Source organism: Notechis scutatus, chromosome 2, assembly GCF_049901735.1.
Source record: "Notechis scutatus isolate UNSWTSFEM ecotype Mainland chromosome 2, rNotScu1.2, whole genome shotgun sequence".
NCBI classification, from domain to species: domain Eukaryota; kingdom Metazoa; phylum Chordata; class Lepidosauria; order Squamata; family Elapidae; genus Notechis; species Notechis scutatus.
In genome coordinates this window covers 199,282,962-199,304,166 of record NC_142010.1, presented here as the reverse complement: position 1 = coordinate 199,304,166, position 21,205 = coordinate 199,282,962, and the positions used below count along the sequence as shown (strand labels likewise).

The following is a 21,205-nucleotide window of genomic DNA, read 5'->3' as shown; positions in this document are numbered from 1 at the left end:
GTAGGAAAATATAGATTATTAAAATGAAAGATTGGAATTGATACTATTTTGTTATTGAATACTTGTTTTTTGTTAAACTGTATACAGAGATAAATGGAACAAACGTGAAAAAAGAGAAATTATAAGTTTATTAACTATGTTCAATGAATTTATAGAATATAGTTGAAATGAATTATGAGGATTGTTGGAATGAGATTAATATCAGTTTTGATGATGAATTGAATAGATTATTTTTTCTTTTTTAAATTATAAATGTTTTTGATGTATTTGAAGGGGAAAGTACCACGCGGAATCTGACTTAAAAGGTATATATGTTATGTAGTTGCTAGAAGGTAATTTTTAAGGTGATAATTAAAAAGTTAAATGATTACTGGGATTTAAAGGGGAACTAATTAAATGATATATAACATTAGGGGTGGCACACTCTAAGTGGTAATTGTGGGGGAAACTTTTTTCAAATGTTTGAATTGAGATGAAATTTTTAAAATGATGAATTAAGAATTTGTGATGAAATTGGAAACCTGACAGATAAAAGTACAAAGTACAACAAATATGAAGATCTGAGAATTATTTAAAGTTAAAAGAAATAGGTTAAGAAATGAATTGAAAATTTATAAAATAAGCTTGAGGAAAGTATTTGAGAAAAATAATAGAAAATATGTAATGGTAAGATATGAAATTAAATATGAAAGATGAATATGTAATTAAAGTCATGTTTGTATGCAAATGTGAAAACCTGGAATTATGCTGCTCACTAAAAAAAGATGTTTTTAAAGTGTGGAAAACTGAAATAAAACTTTATATATATATATATATATATATAAAAAGAATCCATTTCAGTCACTCATGACTGAGGAGGAGAAGTCCTACCCTTAGCCTAAGTGAGGTGCCACAGGGTTTGATGCTTTCTCCTTTCATCTACAGGAGGCTTCTGGATGAGCTTATCCATCACCATGGGGTGAAGTATCATCAATATGCTGATGATATTCAGTTTTACATTTCAATCTTTAGCCAAATAAATGAAGCCATGACCATCTTATCCTGGTGACTGGAGGCTGCGAAGGTCTGGATGGGGAACAACAGGCTTCAGCTGAACCCTCACAAGACCAAGTGGCTTTTCAGGCCCCTCTGGCTCCAGGACTATGCCATCTTTGATGCTGGATGAGACTGCACTATCCCAGACAGTCTCAGTATGCAATCTTGGGGTTCTCCTAGATTCATAACTGCTGCTTGGTGAGTAGATGGCAGTCATGGCTAAGAGGGCCTTTGTACAGTTTTATCTTGTGTGCCATGTGCGCCTGTTCTTGAATCAGCAGATCCTGTTTACAGGTTACTCATGCCATAATAATCTTCAGATTAGATTACTGCAATGCACTGTACAAGGGGCTGCCCTTGAAGAGTATCCAGAAACTTCAATTGGTGCAGAATGTGGTGACGTGGCAGTAATGCACGCTCCTGGAATAGTGCATGTTACACTTCTATCCAAGATCTGCACTGCTTGCCTATTTGCTTCTGTGCCCTATTCAAATTGCTGGTTTAAACCTTTAAAACTCTTCATGGTGTGGGACCAGGCTGTCTGAAGAACCTTTCCCCATCAGCTTGCCCCATCAGATCTGGCAGAAAAGGCATGCGGTGGATACCATCAACCAGGGATCTACATTTGGTGGATCCCAGGGAGATGTGCCTTCTTGTGGAACCTTCCTCCCCTACCCCGAAATTAGATCGGCCACATCCCATCTGACATTCCAAAAGGCCATCAAGACCTGGTTATGAGACTAGGCCTGGGGCTCCTAAGGAACTGGACCCTTGGCAAGATAGCTCCATTGTTGAGGGGGAATTTCTTATTTTCCCTCTGCTTTGATTGTATTTTGAGTTTTTTAGTATATTTTTTACCAGAGTTTTTAAAATTTGTATACACTGTTTTTATATTTTTTATCTATTACCATGCACCAACAAGAGTTGCCTTGGTAAGATGCACAGCCATATAAGCTTGATCAATCAATAAATAATAAGAATTGAAGAACACTCATTCTTCATCAATTATTATCATATTATAGAAAGTTAATCTCTCTATAATTGAACAAGTACTTCACCATTACAAGTTTTGTGGATCACTATTTTGAGATTTAAACCTGATGTACTGATTTATATGCTTAATTTGCCTTTTTGTTCTTATAATAAAACCCAGTTTACAAATGTAATTATATCACACGACATGATTATACCATTTAAGGCTATTGTTTTTGTTTGGTGCCCAAGAGCCATATGTTTTTCTAATGATGTTTTTGATTCATCTCTTTATAGATATAATATATTTCAACTATGGAGTTTACTAATTAAAATTATTATGTTGTTATTGTTATTTAATGTAGTCCAGTGTTTTATATTGTATTTCTTCAGCACTGCTCTAAACTAAAACTTTAATTACTGTTATGATGTAACTCCTTGAAGTACTTTGGCTTTTGGTTGTATATTGCTTTTTAGAGTATAACTATAGGCTGAAATACTTCAAATAAATAGCACTGACATTCTAAGCAAAACATTTACAGTAGTAATTTAAAGGTTTATTTTGAGTCCAATGTACCAACATGAATTTGGGGATTTGATAGGAAACCAGAAACCAAATAAAAATGTTCTTTTGAGGTGACAGATCCAATCTAAACCTCAACTTAAAGACATTCCTTTGATAAGTAGCCCTTAATATTAATATTATTATCAATAATAAGAATCAGTTTGATCTAATGGTTAAAGCACCAGGCTAGAAATGGGCAGAATGGCATGTGTCAACCCAGCTATGGATTCTCCATTCGTCGTGCTGGAGACATGGGGATTCCATGAGTACTAGTGCTGCCTTAGCCATGAAAGTCAGCTCGGTGACCTTGGGCCAGTTACTCTCTCCCAGCCTAACCCATCTCAGAGGGTTATTGTTATGAAGAAATAGGAGGAAGGAGGAGTATTAGATGTGTTTCTGCCTTGAGTTGTTGATAAAAATAATAAAGGTAAGATATGAAACAAACAATATTTTAATTAAATACAATTTATACAAATAAATACAATTCTGCCTTGATGATTTTTTTCCTTTGTCCTCTCGCAGGTCTGGCACTGTTGTTTTTTTTTACTGCACCGAGGATCAGAAAGAGCCACCCCCAACAGCTAGGGCCTATAAGTTTGGCAGTACCCTTAATGTTTTAAAATAGGAATAGTTAAGAAGTGATTTTGTGGTGATTAATTTTCTTCTTCAGAAAGCAAGAGGAAAGGCATTGGTTTGAGGCTCATGTTCCAGAAGGTTCTGCCTGATTGGCTGGCCCATACCTGGATAGTAATAATCTTCTATGTATCCAAAGATATTTTCCTGTGTTCAAAGAACCATAAAGCACAAAAGAGGGTCCATTCTAGCACTCTACACAAGCTGTTAAAAAAATGAAATTATTTTGAATCATTCAAAAAGGATATGAAACTTTACAAACCTTTTTATACGTTTTCTCCTCGTTTTGTTTTTCAGAAGGGGGGTCTCCATTTTCAGCTATAGTCTGCATCTGAAAAGATTTAAAAGCACAAATGTAGTGTGTTATAGTGTCCTAACTCACCATTCCCAGAAAGGTAGCAGTCAGATTAAATTAAATCTAAAATATAACACATCAATGTATAAACAGCAACTAGTTTAAAATCAATAATCAGTGGTAGGCCGCTAAGCTAGGCAGACAGTAGATTATAAATTGACACCTATGGACATCGTTATTATTTCCCCATTCTCTGGATAATTTGGGGAGCCCTAATTTCTAAGCCAAATTTTACCTCTGGATAATCACAGCGTTATAGAATATTCTAAATGCTATTAAAAGGCACAGCAGTAATAACAACCCTGGAAAGATTTCATCTGATGCCTGAAAAATAGTAACTGAGAGAACAAGAAAGGGAGCTGCAATAAAGACTTTAATTGCTGGGAGATTCATGTTGTAAAAGGTAATCCTTCAAATGTATTAGTCCCAGTCCTTTTAAGGTTTTAAATACTAAAATCAATCAACGAGACTGGGAACAAATCAATAGCAATGTACTTCTCTGAATACCAGGTTGATAATATGCTCAGGACAGCCAGTGCTGGTAAATAATGTGGTTCCTCTAATGGTGAATCAAACCAATACTTGCCAAGGGAAGCAATGCATTCCTAACCTGATCATTATTGAAGCATGAGTAATATCAGTCAAACCATGTCTCTCCAACAAATGAATTCAACAACACAGCAACCAAAGCCACATGGAATATAATAAAGAGCTACCCTTAGCTCCTTTATAGGAAAAAATGTTTATAGGAATCTTACACAAGACAAACCTAAAATTTGCACTGAAAGATTTTTCACTAATAGCTCTATCTTATCTTAATAATCAGTGAAGGCCATCATTTTTTATAGTCACTACACTCACCCTAATGGCCCCCTGGATTGCATGGATAAATTATAATCCTAACCTATATGGTTAGCATAACTGGAGATTTGTTCAGGTCTGTTTGGCTTCAGAGTTTATACAAGTATACAAACCCTTGTGTATTTATCTGTTTCTATTTCATGGAGGACAACTATAGAATCATCGCCTATTTAGGCAAAGCAGCTCCTTCAACTTTGTGCAGGAATTAAAATATCCCAGACAGATGGGTGTCTAGCTTCTACTGTACATCTGATGAATTTTTATACATAAATTATACGCAACATTCCCAGTGATCCTTAAAGTATCTCTGGATCATTCCCATTCTGTAGCTGTGGAAGGGTGCTGTATAACCAACAATAGATATTTAACATAATTCTTATTTCTTTATGCATAGAACATGCACAAATATCAGCGAAAAGAGACAGATGAAAGAGCAAATAAAGGGAAAGAAAAATATTAGCAAACCCACCAAGATAAATTCCAATTAAAAAGTTTTTAAAAATTCAGTGGCAAGCAAAGAGCACGGAAGTCATAAAGATATGAGTAAGTATAGGTTTCTGAAAAGTCTATCTCCTGTGTCCCAACCAACCATATATCAATCATCATTTGACAAAGTGAAAAGCTTTCTTGGGTATCTTGGTGAACATATAAACGGATAGAGAATATGATTGCATTTCCTTTATCCTAGACTCAAAATGTCCATCTCTTTTAGGGAAAAAAAAGCATTTACCAAAATGTTGGAGTGGGTTTGCAAGCTGATATACTTACTACATAACGGGCATAATGTCCTCTCATAGATAACATATTAATTTAAGGAAGTTCATTAAATAGCTGATCTGGTTTACAAGCTGATTGCAAAGCCACATTTAGAAGATGGAGGTTCACAGTTCATGCTATAAATACTAAACTACTTTACTAAACTCTTCTTTGAAATTAAAATGTGCTAGTTAACAGACTGATGCCTACACTGAACATGTTATAGTCAAAATGCATGTCCTTCTTATTTAGGTTGCTGATCGTTTGGTCAACCAAAAAGCTATGTTAAATTCTATGGACATAAAACAAGGCGTTTAGAAACTGCCCAGACTTTGCATACTTTAGCAACCATTCGTTTAATGACTCTTCGAAATTACAATAGAGCTGAATGCCAGAGACTTATGACAGGTCCTTGAAGTTGTGGCCATTGCAGTATCTCCATGGTCATGTGACTACAATTTGGCGCTTGGCAATTGACTTGCACTTACAACAGTTGGAGAGCCCATGACCACACCTGCCATTTGAGACCTTCCCTACCGACTTCCCACATGCAAAGTCAATGGGAAAGCCATCAGGGAAAGTCACAAGTCACCCCCATAAACTCTTGCTGCTTTTTTCCCCTCAAGAGCCTAAGTGATAGGGCGAGTGTGGTCCAAGGCAGGAAACTGCCTGCCCAGTTGCAGTCAGATGTTGCCACAGTGCCATTCCCGTCTACGCCCATCCCCCCCCCAACACTATATTGCAACAGAAATTCTGGTTCCATATTTAATCAAAGGCTACCTGTAATCACAAATATATTTTTCCATACTTACAGTAGGCTTAATTATATAACAGCAACAAGTTATATAACAATACTGTTATTACTAATATTAGAATGGAAGTACCTTTCTTAGCTATGTTAAAAACAGCCTGCAGTTGAGAGAGGGAATCAGCCCTTTCATTGATGCTGTCGATTTTTCCAGGACACTGTTTAAAAAAAAGTACTTTGTTAACCAGGGTTAATTATTTAAAAAAATTTTTTTTTCAGAATAACAATGAAACAAAAGCAGGACCCTACACACACACACACACACACATATATAAAATATAATCATTTATGTGTTATTACATTCATACATTAATTATGATCATTCTAATTACAGGTGGTGCTTGACTTACAACCTACTCGAAAAAGGGGACTTACGATCCAGATCTGAAGTTCTGATAGCCAGTTCCCCCCCACACACACACCATGGTTACATGACCGCACTTCAGGCGCTTGGCAATGTGGTCACATTTATGGCCATTTGCAGCATCCTGCAGGCATATGACCGCATTTTATGAGTTTTGTTGAAAACCAGCAGGGAATCGTATTTATGATTGTGGCGTTTCCTTAACGACGTTAGTGTCCGCACTTATGACTGACTGCACTAATGACCCCTGTGAAAAAAGTTATAAAGTTGTGTCGAACACGTGATCGACCTGTTTTATAACCATCACAACATACAATCATAATGGGCAGTTTCTATTACAGTTGTATGTGAAGGAGTCCCCCATTACACATTTACGGAAAGCAATAGATGCATGTTACATTGCAGAACATTACTAAAATATATTGAAGGAGATAACATTGCTCCCAAAGAAGACTTTGAAGCGGCGAATAAGAGAGGGAAGGGAAAGGATTTGGTGTTTTTTTCTTTTCTTCCCTATATTGACAACTAAGAGATTTAAGCAAGAAATTGGCAAAAATCCACTTTGACATTAACAGATATTTAAGCTGAAAATAAAATGTCAAGGGGATAATAAAGATTTCTGGATTCTCAAAAACTTTTAAAAGAAGGGAAAAAAATAAAAGGGTGGGATCTGGAAAAATGGAGGAGACCACCTGGAAGTGAAAGAAATTAACAGTGAAACTTTAACAAGATTCCTAAAAGATACATTTTAACTGAAACTTTGTAACAAGATAATAGAACCCTAGGAAAAGAAAGTGGAAAAAAGAAGCAAGAAGAAACAGCTTTGGATTATTTGGATTACTTGGTGATTTTTGGATTTTTGGCTATTGGATCTAAAGGACTAAAATTAATCGGGTGGTTGTTTAAAAGTTTTTTAAATGGTTGACTGGGTCAAACTGAAAAAGCAACAATAAATTGGAAGAACTGAGAATGGAACTTAAAAAACAGAAAGATGCACAAGAAGGAGGAGGTTCTTTTGGCTTCATATTTCAATTTTTGGAAATGGAGATCCTGAACTATGAGAAACAACAAGAAATGCCTGTAGAACAAGAAGGGCGGGACAAAGAAGAAGCCATCTTCAATGACCAAGTATTTCTATGCGGGGAAAAGAAAGGAAAGGGGGGAAAGAGAGTGAAAAATTTAAGATTTGAAAAAACAACCCCAAAAAAGAATAGTTTGAAAAGTAATTACAATATTAGGAAGAAACAGAAGAGAGGATTACAGAAGAGAGAATCAGAATTAGAGAGAGAAGGGATCAAAAAAGGGAAGGGAGAAGAAGAGGGGGAAGAGGGAAAGGAAAAGAAATTATAAAGGACAGAAACAGGACATAGAGAAACAGGGAAAACGTACAAAGATTAAGGGTATAAGCCTATTTAGAAGACACAGAGATAATGGGTAAAAATTTAATTGAATGGGGGATTCTGTAAGGATACATAAGATAGTATTGTTATATTAGAAATAGAAATGAACTTTGAAAATATGAAACAAGTGTGATTAAAATGATAGATAAAATACTCATTGTAATGGAATGAAATGTTTAATAAATAAATGAAATAAAAAGAATGAGAGAATGGAATGAGGAAAGGAGGGGAACATTTTAATTATCATTAATATGTTATAAAAATTTAAGTGAAGAGGAATATGAAAGAAATATGAAAAAATTATGGAAATATTATAAGTGTTCCTAGAAGTATGATACCCTATTGAAAAGAAATGTTAAAGATGTTAAAGATTATAACTAACATTAATGATAGAGCTGAATTGGAATAGAATACGTATTTTATTTATTATTGTTATATATATATATATTTTCTTTAAGAACTTAGTACGTATTTTAAGAATGTACCAAGCAGAATTTGACTGGAAGTTATGTGTTATATTGAAGGTTATAATTGTAAAGGCATAAATTGAAGTTTAAATAAGAGTTGAAGAGATAAAAATTAAAAAATGTAAAGGTGTCATACTCCAATCAGTAACTACAGGGGAAAATTTTGTTTAATGAGAAAAGAAAATATGAAATTGAAACAGGACAGACAAAAGTATAAATATAATGATTAGAAAGATATTGAAACTTAGAAAAAGATATATATAACTGAATTTAGAAAGGAATGAGATAATTAAAAGTAAGATTGAGAAAACTAAGGGAAGGGAAAAATTATTGAGAAAATGTTAAAATAGTAATAAGATATGGAATAGAACACAAAGATGAATATGAAATTGAAATTGTGTCTGTATGGAGAAGTGATAACTCGGGACCATGCTATTCTCAAAAAAAGAAATTTTACTTGTATTATGTTTTGTGAAAACCAAATAAAATTTTTATTAAAAAAAGAATATTATTACAACAGCAAAACCACATATGTTTTGAAAGGGGACTTATAGGGTTATAATCAGTTGTCGAATCTTAGATTTACTTATCAAGCTTCTAAGATCTTGCTTCCAATAGGAAAATGGACTGCATGCAAAAACAATGGAAACGGTTCTATATTTTCTATCCACTTCTCTAGTAACTGGGAAAATAAGCAATTTACTACTGTTCATGCAATCAAGTTTACTACTCTTCAACGACAAAACAGTGCATATGGTAACCTGTTTCTAGTTTCTGAATATACCCACCCCTCCACAAAAAAGAGATGAAAGTACTAAAAGATCTGATGACTGAGAACTGCATCTCAGCCTTGTGACAAGCAACTTTTGTAAAACTGGGCTTAATTACAGGGCTGCTTTAAAATAAATATTTTTTTCAATATTTTTTCCTAGAAGTATTAATATAATGACATTTTAAAAAGTTATCCCACATAACCATATAACATTGTACCTGGACAATTTTGGTAACATTTATGTAATGAATGCAATGCTGATAGTTTAAATAATACAACATTAAACAACTTTGTGGTATCTTTAACTAATTAAGACACAATTTTTATATATTACTATATACTACTTAGTCTTTATGGTGGCATAAGATCCTATTTATTTTTCACTGTAATAGATTAGAAATATATAATGAGCAATTAATTAACTACCGAAACTATATTCCAAGAAAATAAAGCTATTTTTAAATGCAAAGCTAGCAAATAGTATGCTATGACCAAGCATTATATAATATTGTTTTAAATTCTTTTATATAATCATTTGCATTGGATACTAAATAAATCTTAGCAACAAAAAAAAAGTTTTCCCTCCAGTGCCAAATATCAGTTTTTAACATGTTATACTTTTATGTTCTTCCACAGAATATCCCATGATGGGAGATATTAGTAAATTCCTAATACTTAGGGAATACCCAGTGTAAAATATTTTTTTCCATGCTGGATCTTAATAAACTCTACATACTATGATCATTTAAGGGCCTTTACATCCTCATCAAAGAATCATACTGTTTACACAACAAGCAGACTCTCTCATCTATCCTTGCACTCTGCCTAGATGGAAGTGGATTTATATGCAGTTTTTCCCCTTGGCTGTCAAAGCATATTTCTATGCATACCAACTTAAAAGGAAGTGTCTTCAGAAAAATTAATTCAATGCTATCCTGAAATAACTAAACCAAACCAAGTACAATATAGCCTTGAACTTTCTGTCCAAGAAGAATATTTGGGATGTAACAAAGGCTTGCTTATTCCCAAATTATGTGAAGAAAATTCTTTTTTTTTTAATGTGGGAATTCATATTGCCAAGGTAAAGAAGGCAATGATTTATTTAGCAGAACTACATTTGCAAATTAAACTGAATTAAATAAATCTGGAGTCTCCAACTTTTGGTAAAATATCACATGTGTGTGTCCACATCTGTATGTGTGTATAGATATGTGAAAGAAACAGCTTAGGGTTTGAAAGAAAAATGATGCATTGCCGTCTGCCATAAAAAACAATGCCTCCTAATTTAACACTTGTAATACTTGTTTGCCCTTCCCATTATTATCTGAAAAATCACAAACCAAATAAGATCTGTATACCAAAACCTCTTGTGTTTGTTTGTAATCTTCAGTTGGGTAAAACTGGAAGGTTTAGAGCAACAATGGACTACTTTGGAACAGAGGCTAAAATATGAAATTACACAGCAATTGATGGGGAGGGAAGAAGCGACTTGAATGCCTGCCTCTGAGGTAGGGCTGGCTGAGATTACCAACAATCAATGGGTAAGCCCTTTTTCTCCCTGGAGGGAGAGGACCCTTAGGGACATGTTGGGATCGGGAATGGGGGTGCAATTTTATTACGGTCCATGACTCCCTTTGTTCCTCCACTCAGCAAAATAGGGAGGACAGCTAAGAAAGAGGAGTGATTTCTGGCACTCCCTACCAGCTTTTCACAAGCAATATCAATGGGGAAGTCAGTAGAAAGTCAGAAATTGTTCCCATTTCCATTGCTATTTTGCCCGCCCATGGTCATTCTATTTCTCTGTTTAGATGGGATGATGACCCGATGAGTCACAGGTTAAAAGAATTTTCCTCTGTTAAGTATTCTCCTTGGCTAATCCTGCCTGAGTTCAAAACTAGGTGGAACTGGGCTTGATCAGAACTTTAATCTAAGCAATGAGAAACATCAGAGTGCAGCCTAAACTAGGAACTAGAACAGGGGTTCCCAACCTGGGGTGCTCTCACCCCCCTGGGGGTGCGAGACGATATTCCAGGGGGTACGAGAAAAGTCCAGGTAAATAATAGGATATTGGCTATATGTTGGCATTTTTATTCCAGGGGGTGTGAGGTTCGAGTGAAATTTCTTTAGGGGTGCGGGGCGAAAAAAAGGTTGGGAACCACTGAACTAGGAGGAGGAGACAGCAAAACATGTTCATGCTACTGCCAAGAAAACAGCATGGTTGTGTCCATGATATCACCAAAGATCAAGCTCCACTTAAAAAAAAAGATTTTACTTCTGGGTGCGTCTAAGGAAATGAGCCTAAAAGTTTTATTATCATTTAAGACAAATTAAATGCCCTGGTTCTCAAATCAACAAGAATTCTGTATTTGTTAAGTGTACATTTTGTCCAATTTGATTCCTTAATTTCACCTCCAGCACAGTGGGTCATTTTCCTTTTCATCTGCAGAATAGTTTTTTGTTGGAATGCATGTCCACCAATTCTTGTCACTTCTTTGCAGAAGCTCTTTGATTACAGCAAAAGGACATTCCTGGAGTGCCATAGTTTTTGAGCTGCCCAGCATGATGCCAACCAGTTTTTTCATAAACTTCAGAATAAATAAACAAGAAAAATATATTATGGGGGCAATGCCAACAGGCTTGAAGACTCCGGGAAGGGTTGAAATAGTGGGATAATTCACTTATTGTTAACATTCCTCTGCCTATTAGTTTCTTCCACTCTTAGTTTTGTTTTTATCATTTTTAATTCTTTTTAATAATGATTACATAACAGTTTTAAACAATGACTGCTTTATATTTCTACTACTTTGTTGGATTGATGTATGCCAATCAGAATCATTTTCTATGAGATGATGGTCATATAAATTTGATAAATAAATAAATAAGAATTAAGACATAGAGGACTATTAGGGCGAGCTACTTATGAAGATCTACTTGAGACATTATTCAGACAAGCATTTACTAAAAAGCAAGGAACTATAGAGAAAGACTGTTTTGTTGAAGTTCTGGATGAATCCTCTGGATTTTATAAGTTGCAGGAATGAACCAGATTGCTCAGACACATATCCATTTAGTCACATGCCAACTGAAATCCTATTAAATGCCATCCAACAAACAGAATAAAATAATTCTTGGTTAAACATGTGGAATTATTAAGACCATTAAAAGCTTTTGTATTTAAAGAATCCATATGAATAATCAAACTCATGTTTCAGCAGAAAGGAATGACACCTAAATATAGAAATAAAGTTTCTTCATTTATTCATGACCAAGACTTTTTTTTCCAGAGGAAGTCTTTATATAATTAACTGTAGTAGGAATAATTGGTGAGTGCAGCCAGCAAAAGGTATTTCATGTGCAAGCAAACGATTTTCAAATAAGGACGTGCTTCTTTTTCAACAGCAGCATTTCACCTCATCTTTCTTAATATTATGTGGCTAATTTAATAGCAGTGGATATCAGAATAAAAATACAATTTAAATAATTATAAAAAATAAATCATAATCATGCCCAAAGCATAAAACACTAAAGCACTATAATACTTTTTGCCAGGAAGTGACCTACTGATTGTAATTGCTACGACGAAGGTATTTAAAAAGTAAAATATATTCATATTTTATTTACTGATCCTGGAAAAGGGTGATGAAGGAGAAGAGGGGAGAGGAGATGGGAGCAGCAGGCAAGTAGGCTCTCTGCTTAACTAAGATTAAATTAACCTATTCTAATTATTATCTGCTTTTAAGGCTATTTTTCTATCATATCTTAGTCTTCAAATTTTTATTTTTAAACCCTTTACATTTTTGAAATTTTTGCAGTGTGATCACTAATTCACTTTTAGTTATATTTCAGCTATGGTTTAGCTGTATTTTTAAAAAAGCCCGAGCTGGGCCTCAGCTATAGGAGGGCCGTGCTGCTGCTTCTTTGTTGTTGTTGTTCTACAGATCTTACTCCTCTAACTGGAAGTCTAGCAATGCCTAGCTTTGATGTGATTTCTCTTATCTGATTGATTCTATTTTTATCCACTCTTTTTATTATTTTATCATTTTTATTTACTCATGTTCCCTGCTCTGTCAGGAGGGCAGGATCCTTGGTATACTTGTGAGGAGCTCTGCCATTGTTTGCATTAGGACTCGTTTCTTCTCGACTCCCGATTCCTTTTCCTCTAGATTTAAGACTTGTTTCAATGACTAGACTCTATGCTATATTACACAGCTCCCCCACTATTGTGCTACTTAATATAATGAAACAAGGAAAAGGAGCAGATCTTTCACTGACTTGGCTCCTCAACCTTCTCTGAAGCAATCCAAGATTGAGGACTTTGTTTTAGCTCGGCCTCTCGATTTGAAAGCTTCTGCTCCCTTTTGTCTGGCTGCTGCCGGTTGTCACGATCTTCCGACTGTTGAGGGCATCGCCCCCTGAGTTGAGAACAAAGGCTTATCTAAAACTACGGCCCCCAACCAATCCTTAAATGAGCCCATCCTTACAGAACTTTTGGCTCAGCAATATTTTTTGGTTGCAGAAACTACAGCGAGCATTCAGCTCCAGCTTGATAAAATAATTACTTTAAACTACTTAGTTTCCTGGACTACCAGTGGGAGCCCTGGGTTGACCGCTCGGCAGCCTGATGCGGCGGCAGGGTTCTCTATCCTACCAATAGTTTGAACTTTACATCTTTTGACGCAAACAGTCACCTGGTCTTACAGTCAAAATAGGTGGCCCTCATCATTAATCCCATTAATAGCAACTTATCTCACTGGGGTTCAACACAGCTGGCGAGGGGCCATATATTACAGTATTGGGGCTAAAAGCTGATGATTTGAAGAAGGTTGAACTTTTACCCTCTCCTGAATACTGCACTAGAATGCTATTCAGTTTTGACAACTCCAACACCCCAAAACTATTTTTCAGAAGAGGATCCCTGTTAAGATCCTTCGGCATTCTGCCAGAAAGAGTCTCCAAAGATATGTCAATTAAGCCACTCTTCAGTAATCGACAATTTGTGAATGGCAGGAGATTTATTGCCCCCAAAAGATCCTCAGCAGCACATATTAATGTGCCAACCTTGAATGCCATCTCGGATACTACATCACGTACTAATTATACACCTATTCCCGCAAAACCTCCAGCTGGCATCCTCTCAGATAGTAGCCTGACTGTTCCTCCTACAATCGGTCAAATTAACCCCCCGCAGCGAGTAACATCTTACCAGGAAGCTTCCCTTGATTTGATCAGCTGGGAAGAAATGGCCCCAAAGGAAGCGACACCAGCCCAGGGCACCCAAGGTTCTTTAGTAAATAAGTCCCAGGTCAGTGCCTCTGGGATTCCATCTATTTATGAGACTGACTTATGTCAAGACAATTTCTGGAACCAGGAGGAGACACAGCTCTTCGACTCCTTTTGTGCGCTTCCATAATCAGAAAGGGCCCAAATCACAAAGTGTCTGGATGCAGTCAAATCCAAGCTCTGGAGTCTTTCACTACCTGGTAAGGATTCCCTTGGACTCCAGGAAGTTTATACCGATTTACCAACGGAAGTTCCCTTGGCGCTCTCTCCAGAATGTCTAATTCGTAAATTTGAAGATCCAGGGCTACTTCAAACTCCGTCTGTTGATGCTGCTGAATACTTGCCAGCTAAGCAACCAATGAATGCCACAAGTACTAACTGGAGTGCGCTTAGAGCCCTATAGCCCCATGAACAAGGCTCGCCTCCCCTCCCTCCTTCCCTGCCTTTGCCTCCTAAGAGGATGACCCTGCCACTTAACAATGGGTGTATCTTTTTGGATCCAAAGGGTGCTCTGGGAAAAATTAATCACACAGAATGACTATTAAATCTGGCAAAAAAAAAAAAACCTGCACACTTAACAGACATGATATTCCCCTCTGAAAAAAAAATCGGGGCCGGCCAAAAGAGACCCTGCGCCACGCGCCAAGAAATCGCACACACAACACCAACGCTACACACTCTTCCTTTCCAGCCGGTCAGGTGTGGATCAGCTCCGGAGCTGGGCAGCTGCTTCCCTGGTGGCGGGGCCGAGACCGCCACCCGGGGAGCGCCCGCTGCTTTCCCTTGCCAGGGTCGGGCGGTGGCGTGTTGCCCTGCGCCGTGTGGCCCCCGCCTGGCAGCGCGCTTCTCGGCACGAGGCAGCCGGGTTGCCCAAGGAGCCCGGCCGGCCAGGCGAGGGGAAGGTAGCGAGGGCCCTGCCGGGCTGGGGCGGAAAACCCGCTTAGCAAGGGGCCAGGGAAGCCTGCGGGTGGAGGACCAAGCGCGCTGGGAGGCAGAGATTCAGCCGAGGCCGTCAGACGGAGAGACGGCTGGTCTGTGGCTGCCCAGCTCCCTTTTCCTTGCAAAGCACTGCCACGGCTCTTTCTTTTTGCCTTTCCCTTCCTGAGGCAACGTGGGACTGGAGCCGCGCGGAGCCGCGCCGGCGGTAGCAACTCCTGACTCAGGGGGCCTCCGAGGGGAGGGGAAGGAGGAGAAGAAGGGGGGAAGGGGGGGCGATTCCCAAAAAAATCAGAATTCCGATTTTAATCGGAAGAATATCATGTCTGACTTAAGTGCCTTTCATGGAACATAGCAGGAGGAGAAGGTGTGGTACCACAGAATTTGCCAACTATATTCACTCATTTGATGTGGTCCTGCTTCAGGAGACCTGGGCATGCAATATGATATCACTTACAGGGTTTACGGTCATTTCCTTGGCCGTCACCAGACAATCGAAAACAGGAAGGCCTAAGGGTGGTCTAGCTTGCTTGGTCTCTACTTCTTTGGAAGTGGAGACAGCGGAGCTGCCCCCCTGTGGCTCTTTAGTTATGGCGTTCCTAATTAAGAGAGGACGCAGCAAACTGTTAGTGTTCAACATTTATCTTCCCCTGATGATGAGGCAAGCTAATACTAAGGCTCAATGCTGGAGAATTACATTACTTGTATGGAAACTAAATTCCCAGCACTGTGCATCCTTATAGAGGGCGATTTTAATGCCCGATGGGAGTCCAAGTTCCCCCATCGATTGAGGCACTCTACTCCCAAGAAACCTTCCAGGCCATAGGACACCTGATTTCAGCCAGACATTCTAAGGATGAATTAACAAATTTTGCTAGCATTCAGTTAGCCCTTTTAGCAGCCCAACACAATAAGATAATTCTTAATGGGAGTACCCTAGGTGATCTAGCTGGTGAGTTTACTTTTAGTTCCTCACGTGGGAGTAGTGTTATTGATTTTGTGCTGGTATCCCAGCTTCTTAGAAAGGCAGTCCGTGCTTTCTATGTGGACTGCCTTACGGAGAGTGACCACTACCCCCTGGTTACAATCATTGGGCTTTCCTCAAATATACATCTCCCTAGGGGTCCCCAGATATTAGATCCCTATGTGGCCTCATATACAAGGAGGATCAAATGGTCTTCTAATACTGAAAGAAAGTTCCACTCCTTTTTATCATCTCCAGAGTGTCTCAGCCTATACAATCAGGCCCTAACAAGTAGTGGCCCAGGGACAATCTCGGCCTTTGAATCACTAATTAATAGTGTTCAAAGGGAGTTAGGAGCCGTCCATAGGCCAAGAGGTCCATATCATCCAAGAAGTAATTCTTGGTTTGACAAAGAGTGTCTGATGCTCAGGAACCAGATTAATCGGGTTTACCTGCTCTATCGTAATCGAGGGGATGCCCACCAGAGGACTACTATCGCTTGAAGCAGGAGTATAAAGGACTAATTGCTAAGAAAAAGAAAGGTAAAGAGAAAGAGAAGTGGGATCGAATTCTCTTCTCCATTCAGCAGAAGAACACTCGATTATTTTGGCAAATTGTTGCCAGCTCCTTGCCAGGTCATCAAGAACTTCCTCTCTGCTGTATTTCCAACAGAGATTGGGAAAACCATTTCTTGGCAATTTTCCAGGCATCAATAAGTTCGACCGTGCTTGGGCCACAGCTGCCTCCTGCAGTTCCTGACTGGCAACCTGTGACTCAGGCTGAGATTACCGAGCTTATCTCCAAACTCAAGTCAGGCAAAGCCCCTGGCCCTGATGCTATACTCCCTGATTTGCTTAAATCCAATCCCAAGTGGTGGATTCCTCTCTTAGCAAGACTCTTTACGCATATCAATCCCTCTGGCAGGATCCCTACCTTCTGGAGCTTAGCAATTATTGTTCCAGTTTTTAAATGAGGAAATAGGAACAACCCAGCCGACTATCTCCCCATAAGCCTGCTCTCCATCATTGGAAAACTGTATGCTAAATATCTGCAACATAGACTCCTCACTTGGGTTGAGGAGTCCAATATTATTGGTGCTGAACAGATTGGGTTTAAAGCAGGCTGTGCCACACTGGACCATTGCTTTGTCTAAGCGCACCTGGTCGATAAATATACTACCATACCAGGTGGCAAACTTTTTACTGCTTTTATCGACCTAAAGTCAGCGTTTGACTCAGTCCCTAGGGGACTTTTGTGGTCAAAACTGCTCAAAAGTTCTATCGATAGATGTCTTCTGTTCCTAATTAGATCCTTGTACAACCAGACCTCTAGTCAGGTCAGGTGTGGTTTGCAGGGAGAACTTTCAAATTCTATCCCGATTAAGAACGGAATAAGGCAGGGTTGTGTTCTGGCTCCTCTTTTGTTTAATTTATTCTTATCTGACTTGGCCTTTCACATTGGACGTATTGAGTCCCAAAGCTGTCAACTACGAAGATCCCGCTTCTCCTTTATGCTGACAATGCGGCCCTCCTTTCATTGTCAAGGCCAGGTCTGAAAAGATTACTTTCTGCATTTGGCTCTTACTGTGCTGAGAACCACTTGTCCATTAATTATGACAAATCCAAAGTATTGGTGTTCTCTATAGAGCCCAGAAATTGTATAACTGGGCTATCAATGGTAATGCTGTTAAGCAGGTTTTCCATTTTAAGTATTTAGGTATTCAATTTCAGAACAGTGGTGCTTGGACTAGACATTGAACCCAGATGCTGAATTCGTCCTCCTGTAGTCACCAGCAGATTTTAAGATTTTTTTATACCCAAGGAGTCCAGTTTATTCCTTCTGCTCTGCGTATTTACAAAGCCAAAACTTTGGCTCAAACTCTTTACGTCATTCCCATATGGATACGGGGCTTCAAGGATTGTATTGAAAGAACCCAGGCTGTCTTTCTTAGAAAACTTCTGGGTCTTCCTCGTGTTGGTTTTGCTCTGATGTACCTGGAACTGGGCACTCGATCAGTTGAATGTATGGTGTGGATTAAATGGTGTTTTCGGGTGCTCTTTCTGGCAGTTCCTGGTAGCTACCTCTCCCTGGTGTTTGCTGACTCTCATATTTCTCGTTGGGAGAGGGAGCTGATGAAGAAATTACACCTGCTACGTTTTACAGGGGATGCCCTGGGAGATTATGGCCTGAAGGACACCCAATTTAGGGTAGTCCAACGGCTTGTGGACATTGATTTGCAATATCTATGAGCCAGAGCTAACAAAACTTGCTTCCCTCTGATCTTAAGCCAATTTAATAATTACGGACTGAGGATGGCTTCCTATTTTTACACTCTAACCATTCCCAAGAATAGAAGAGCTTTCTCCCTAGCTCACTTTAATGTTTTGCCCTCGGCACTACTGGATGGGCGATTTAAGAGGCTCCCGATTAACGAGCAGCTATGCCCCTGTGACAGAGCTGAGGCTGAAACTGTGGGGCATGTCCTTTTATATTGCCCTATGTATAACGCAGGCAGATCTAAGTTACTGTCTCTCCTTGAAACAGACCCTTCTAGACCCAACATTAGTAATTTGTTCTTATATTGTCTAGGGCAGTGGTTCCCAACCTTTTTTTTCGCCCCGCACCCCTAAAGAAATTTCACTCGAACCTCGCACCCCCTGAAATTTAGACTTTAGGAACTACTGAACGCGTTAAATATATGGTAGGATTGAATCTTTTCAGCTATGTGACGGCCACTAAATAACGATACTTAACTCTAAAATGAAAACAAAGTTAATCCATTGCATAATAAATAAAAATGCCAACATATAGCCAATATCCTATTATTTACCTGGACTTTTCTTGCACCCCCTGGAATATCGTCTCGCACCCCCAGGGGGTGCGAGCACCCCAGGTTGGGAACCCCTGGTCTAGGGGATGGCTCCTCATACATCACTTCTCAGGTTTCCAAATTTTTTTAAAGAGCTGTAACCATCAGAGGAGAACGCTGTAATTCCCTTCAGTCAAGTTTTTGGTGACCAATTGTTCATGACTAATTTTCCCATGTTCTCCTTTTGTTGTACTTGTGTTTTGGTCTGTGAGCACAAATAAAGTATTATTATTATTATTATTATTATTATTATTATTATTATTATTATTATTATTATTATTATACTGACCCCGTGTGTTTCTCCAAGACTACAGGGAAACAAACAATGATAAAAAAATAAAAAGCTATAACTTCAACTTCAGCATTACCAATTGAAACTAAGTAATACAAGATAGGATATGATTAAACACAAAAACACGCTCTGTGATTTGAGATAGGAATTTAACACCTCCTTCAGCTGGCTTTCACCCAATCTAGAACATACATGAATATTCAAAGCTACTTTATTGTTAGTTCAAACCAAATGACTTACTCCAAAAGGCAATGATTCTTCAATGATTCAAGCACTCAAACTGAATCTGAATTCAGAAAACAGGTGCTCTGTCACTAAGGAAATTCTCCTTCCCCAAAGTTGAGAAAATGCCTGATGATCATAAGCATGGAATGTTACAGTACATGATTAAAGTGATATTTTAGTTTCCATGTATAGAGAGAAAATATTAAATAACAATGGCCTATTCAAAGGAGAACCAATTACTATCATTACCCGATATTTAGTGGTGGGATTCAATTTTTTTTTACTACCAGTCCTGTGGGCATGGCTTGGTGGGCGTGGTAGGGGAAGGATACTGTAAAATCTCCAGTCAGAGGTGATATTTGCCAGTTCTCCGATCTACTCAAAATTTCTGCTACCAGCTCTCCAGAACTGGTCAGAACCTCTGATTAAATCTAATACTGTATATATGATTCTCTTGCTTCCTAGGTTGGAACTGACCATGTAGTCAGCAATGTCCTCTGTAAATATTCTTTCCATTCCACTGTTTTGCACAATCTCATACCATGAATACCAACTATGGGTATATACTATGCCACCATCTCTTATCCTGAATATTATTATGTACTTAGGTGAACCTACTCCAATTTGTCTACACCCGCTAGCATCCAATTTAGTGCACTTCATTTCTGCTAGGAGAATTTAAAGTTTTCTTTGGTGTATATTTTTTATATTCCAAGGTCCAATTGCATTTCTCTTTGTAAAATGAAGAACTCATTTTTCTACATTGTCACTTATGATATCAGACTTTTTTGTAGTTTTGCCTGGCTCCTGGTTTATTCATAAATGTTCAATTTTCCTCCCCTGCAACCAGTAAAGTGCTTTTTGATTTAGGCAGTCTCATTAACTGACATTCAAGCTGGTCTGAATGTTTTAGCCCTCTCCATGTAATTTGCTTGGCAACAATACAGAACTGGTTTGTCACTGTTTTTTTTTTCTACTTTTGAGTTTCTAGGTAGATTTCTTCCCACGTGTTGCAAAACCCCTTCTACTCTCACTTCCATCATGTGTCATTTATTCTCTGCTTAACTAGTCACTACCAGCAGCTTCTGGTCCTTCCAGAGATCTTCATGGTTATTGCACCTCCTGAAATATCCCTCAATATCAAGATGGCTTAATAACAGAAGTATATGATAGGCCACAGCTTTCTCCTTAATAGAATATCGGAAAAAAATCTGTGCTCACAGAGAAACTGGAGGAGACTCCCATACTCCCAGCCCTTTTTGTAATGAAAATATTGTTTATGAAAATCCACACAGTCCTTGAAATATGCCTCTTTTCCTTTAAACCAATTTAAAACCTTCTCAGCCTTGCAGCTTTAACTCAAAGAAAGCCCAATTAAAGCCATTTCAACCTTGAAGCCTTAATTCGGAAAAGCAAAATTTACCTGTCGTGTTGAACAGAGGCCTGACAATTTCACAAAACATTCATAAGGAATTAATTTCCCCAGAGACAATTCTTAATTTCTATTGGTTAAATGAAATTATTTTATCTCTGAGTAAAATATATGAGTTATACTCATCTGGTTTGCTTGTGCATAGGATGTTAGTAACTTGGTGTCTTATTCTATAAGCTTCATCTGCATTTAATTAAGTTAGGTTGGATTCTACTGCAC

At 38.1% G+C, this 21,205-nt stretch overlaps 1 protein-coding gene across 7 annotated transcripts in view; it reads right to left on the bottom strand.

Moving 5' to 3' along the window:
- The window catches only part of PIP5K1B (phosphatidylinositol-4-phosphate 5-kinase type 1 beta), a 94,467-nt gene that overhangs the window by 53,199 nt on the left and 20,063 nt on the right, over positions 1–21,205 (bottom strand). For 5 of the 7 annotated variants that reach the window (XM_087957789.1, XM_026675490.2, XM_087957787.1 and 2 more), the window contains exons 2-3: positions 6,062–6,143; positions 3,468–3,536 (exon numbers count right to left, since the gene is read on the bottom strand). In XM_087957789.1, coding sequence (XP_087813915.1) covers positions 3,468–3,536 — 69 coding nt within the window. In that variant the 5' untranslated portion in view covers positions 6,062–6,143. The remainder of the gene's footprint in view (positions 1–3,467; positions 3,537–6,061; positions 6,144–21,205) is intronic. The other 2 variants (XM_087957790.1, XM_087957791.1) reach the window with 1 other exon arrangement.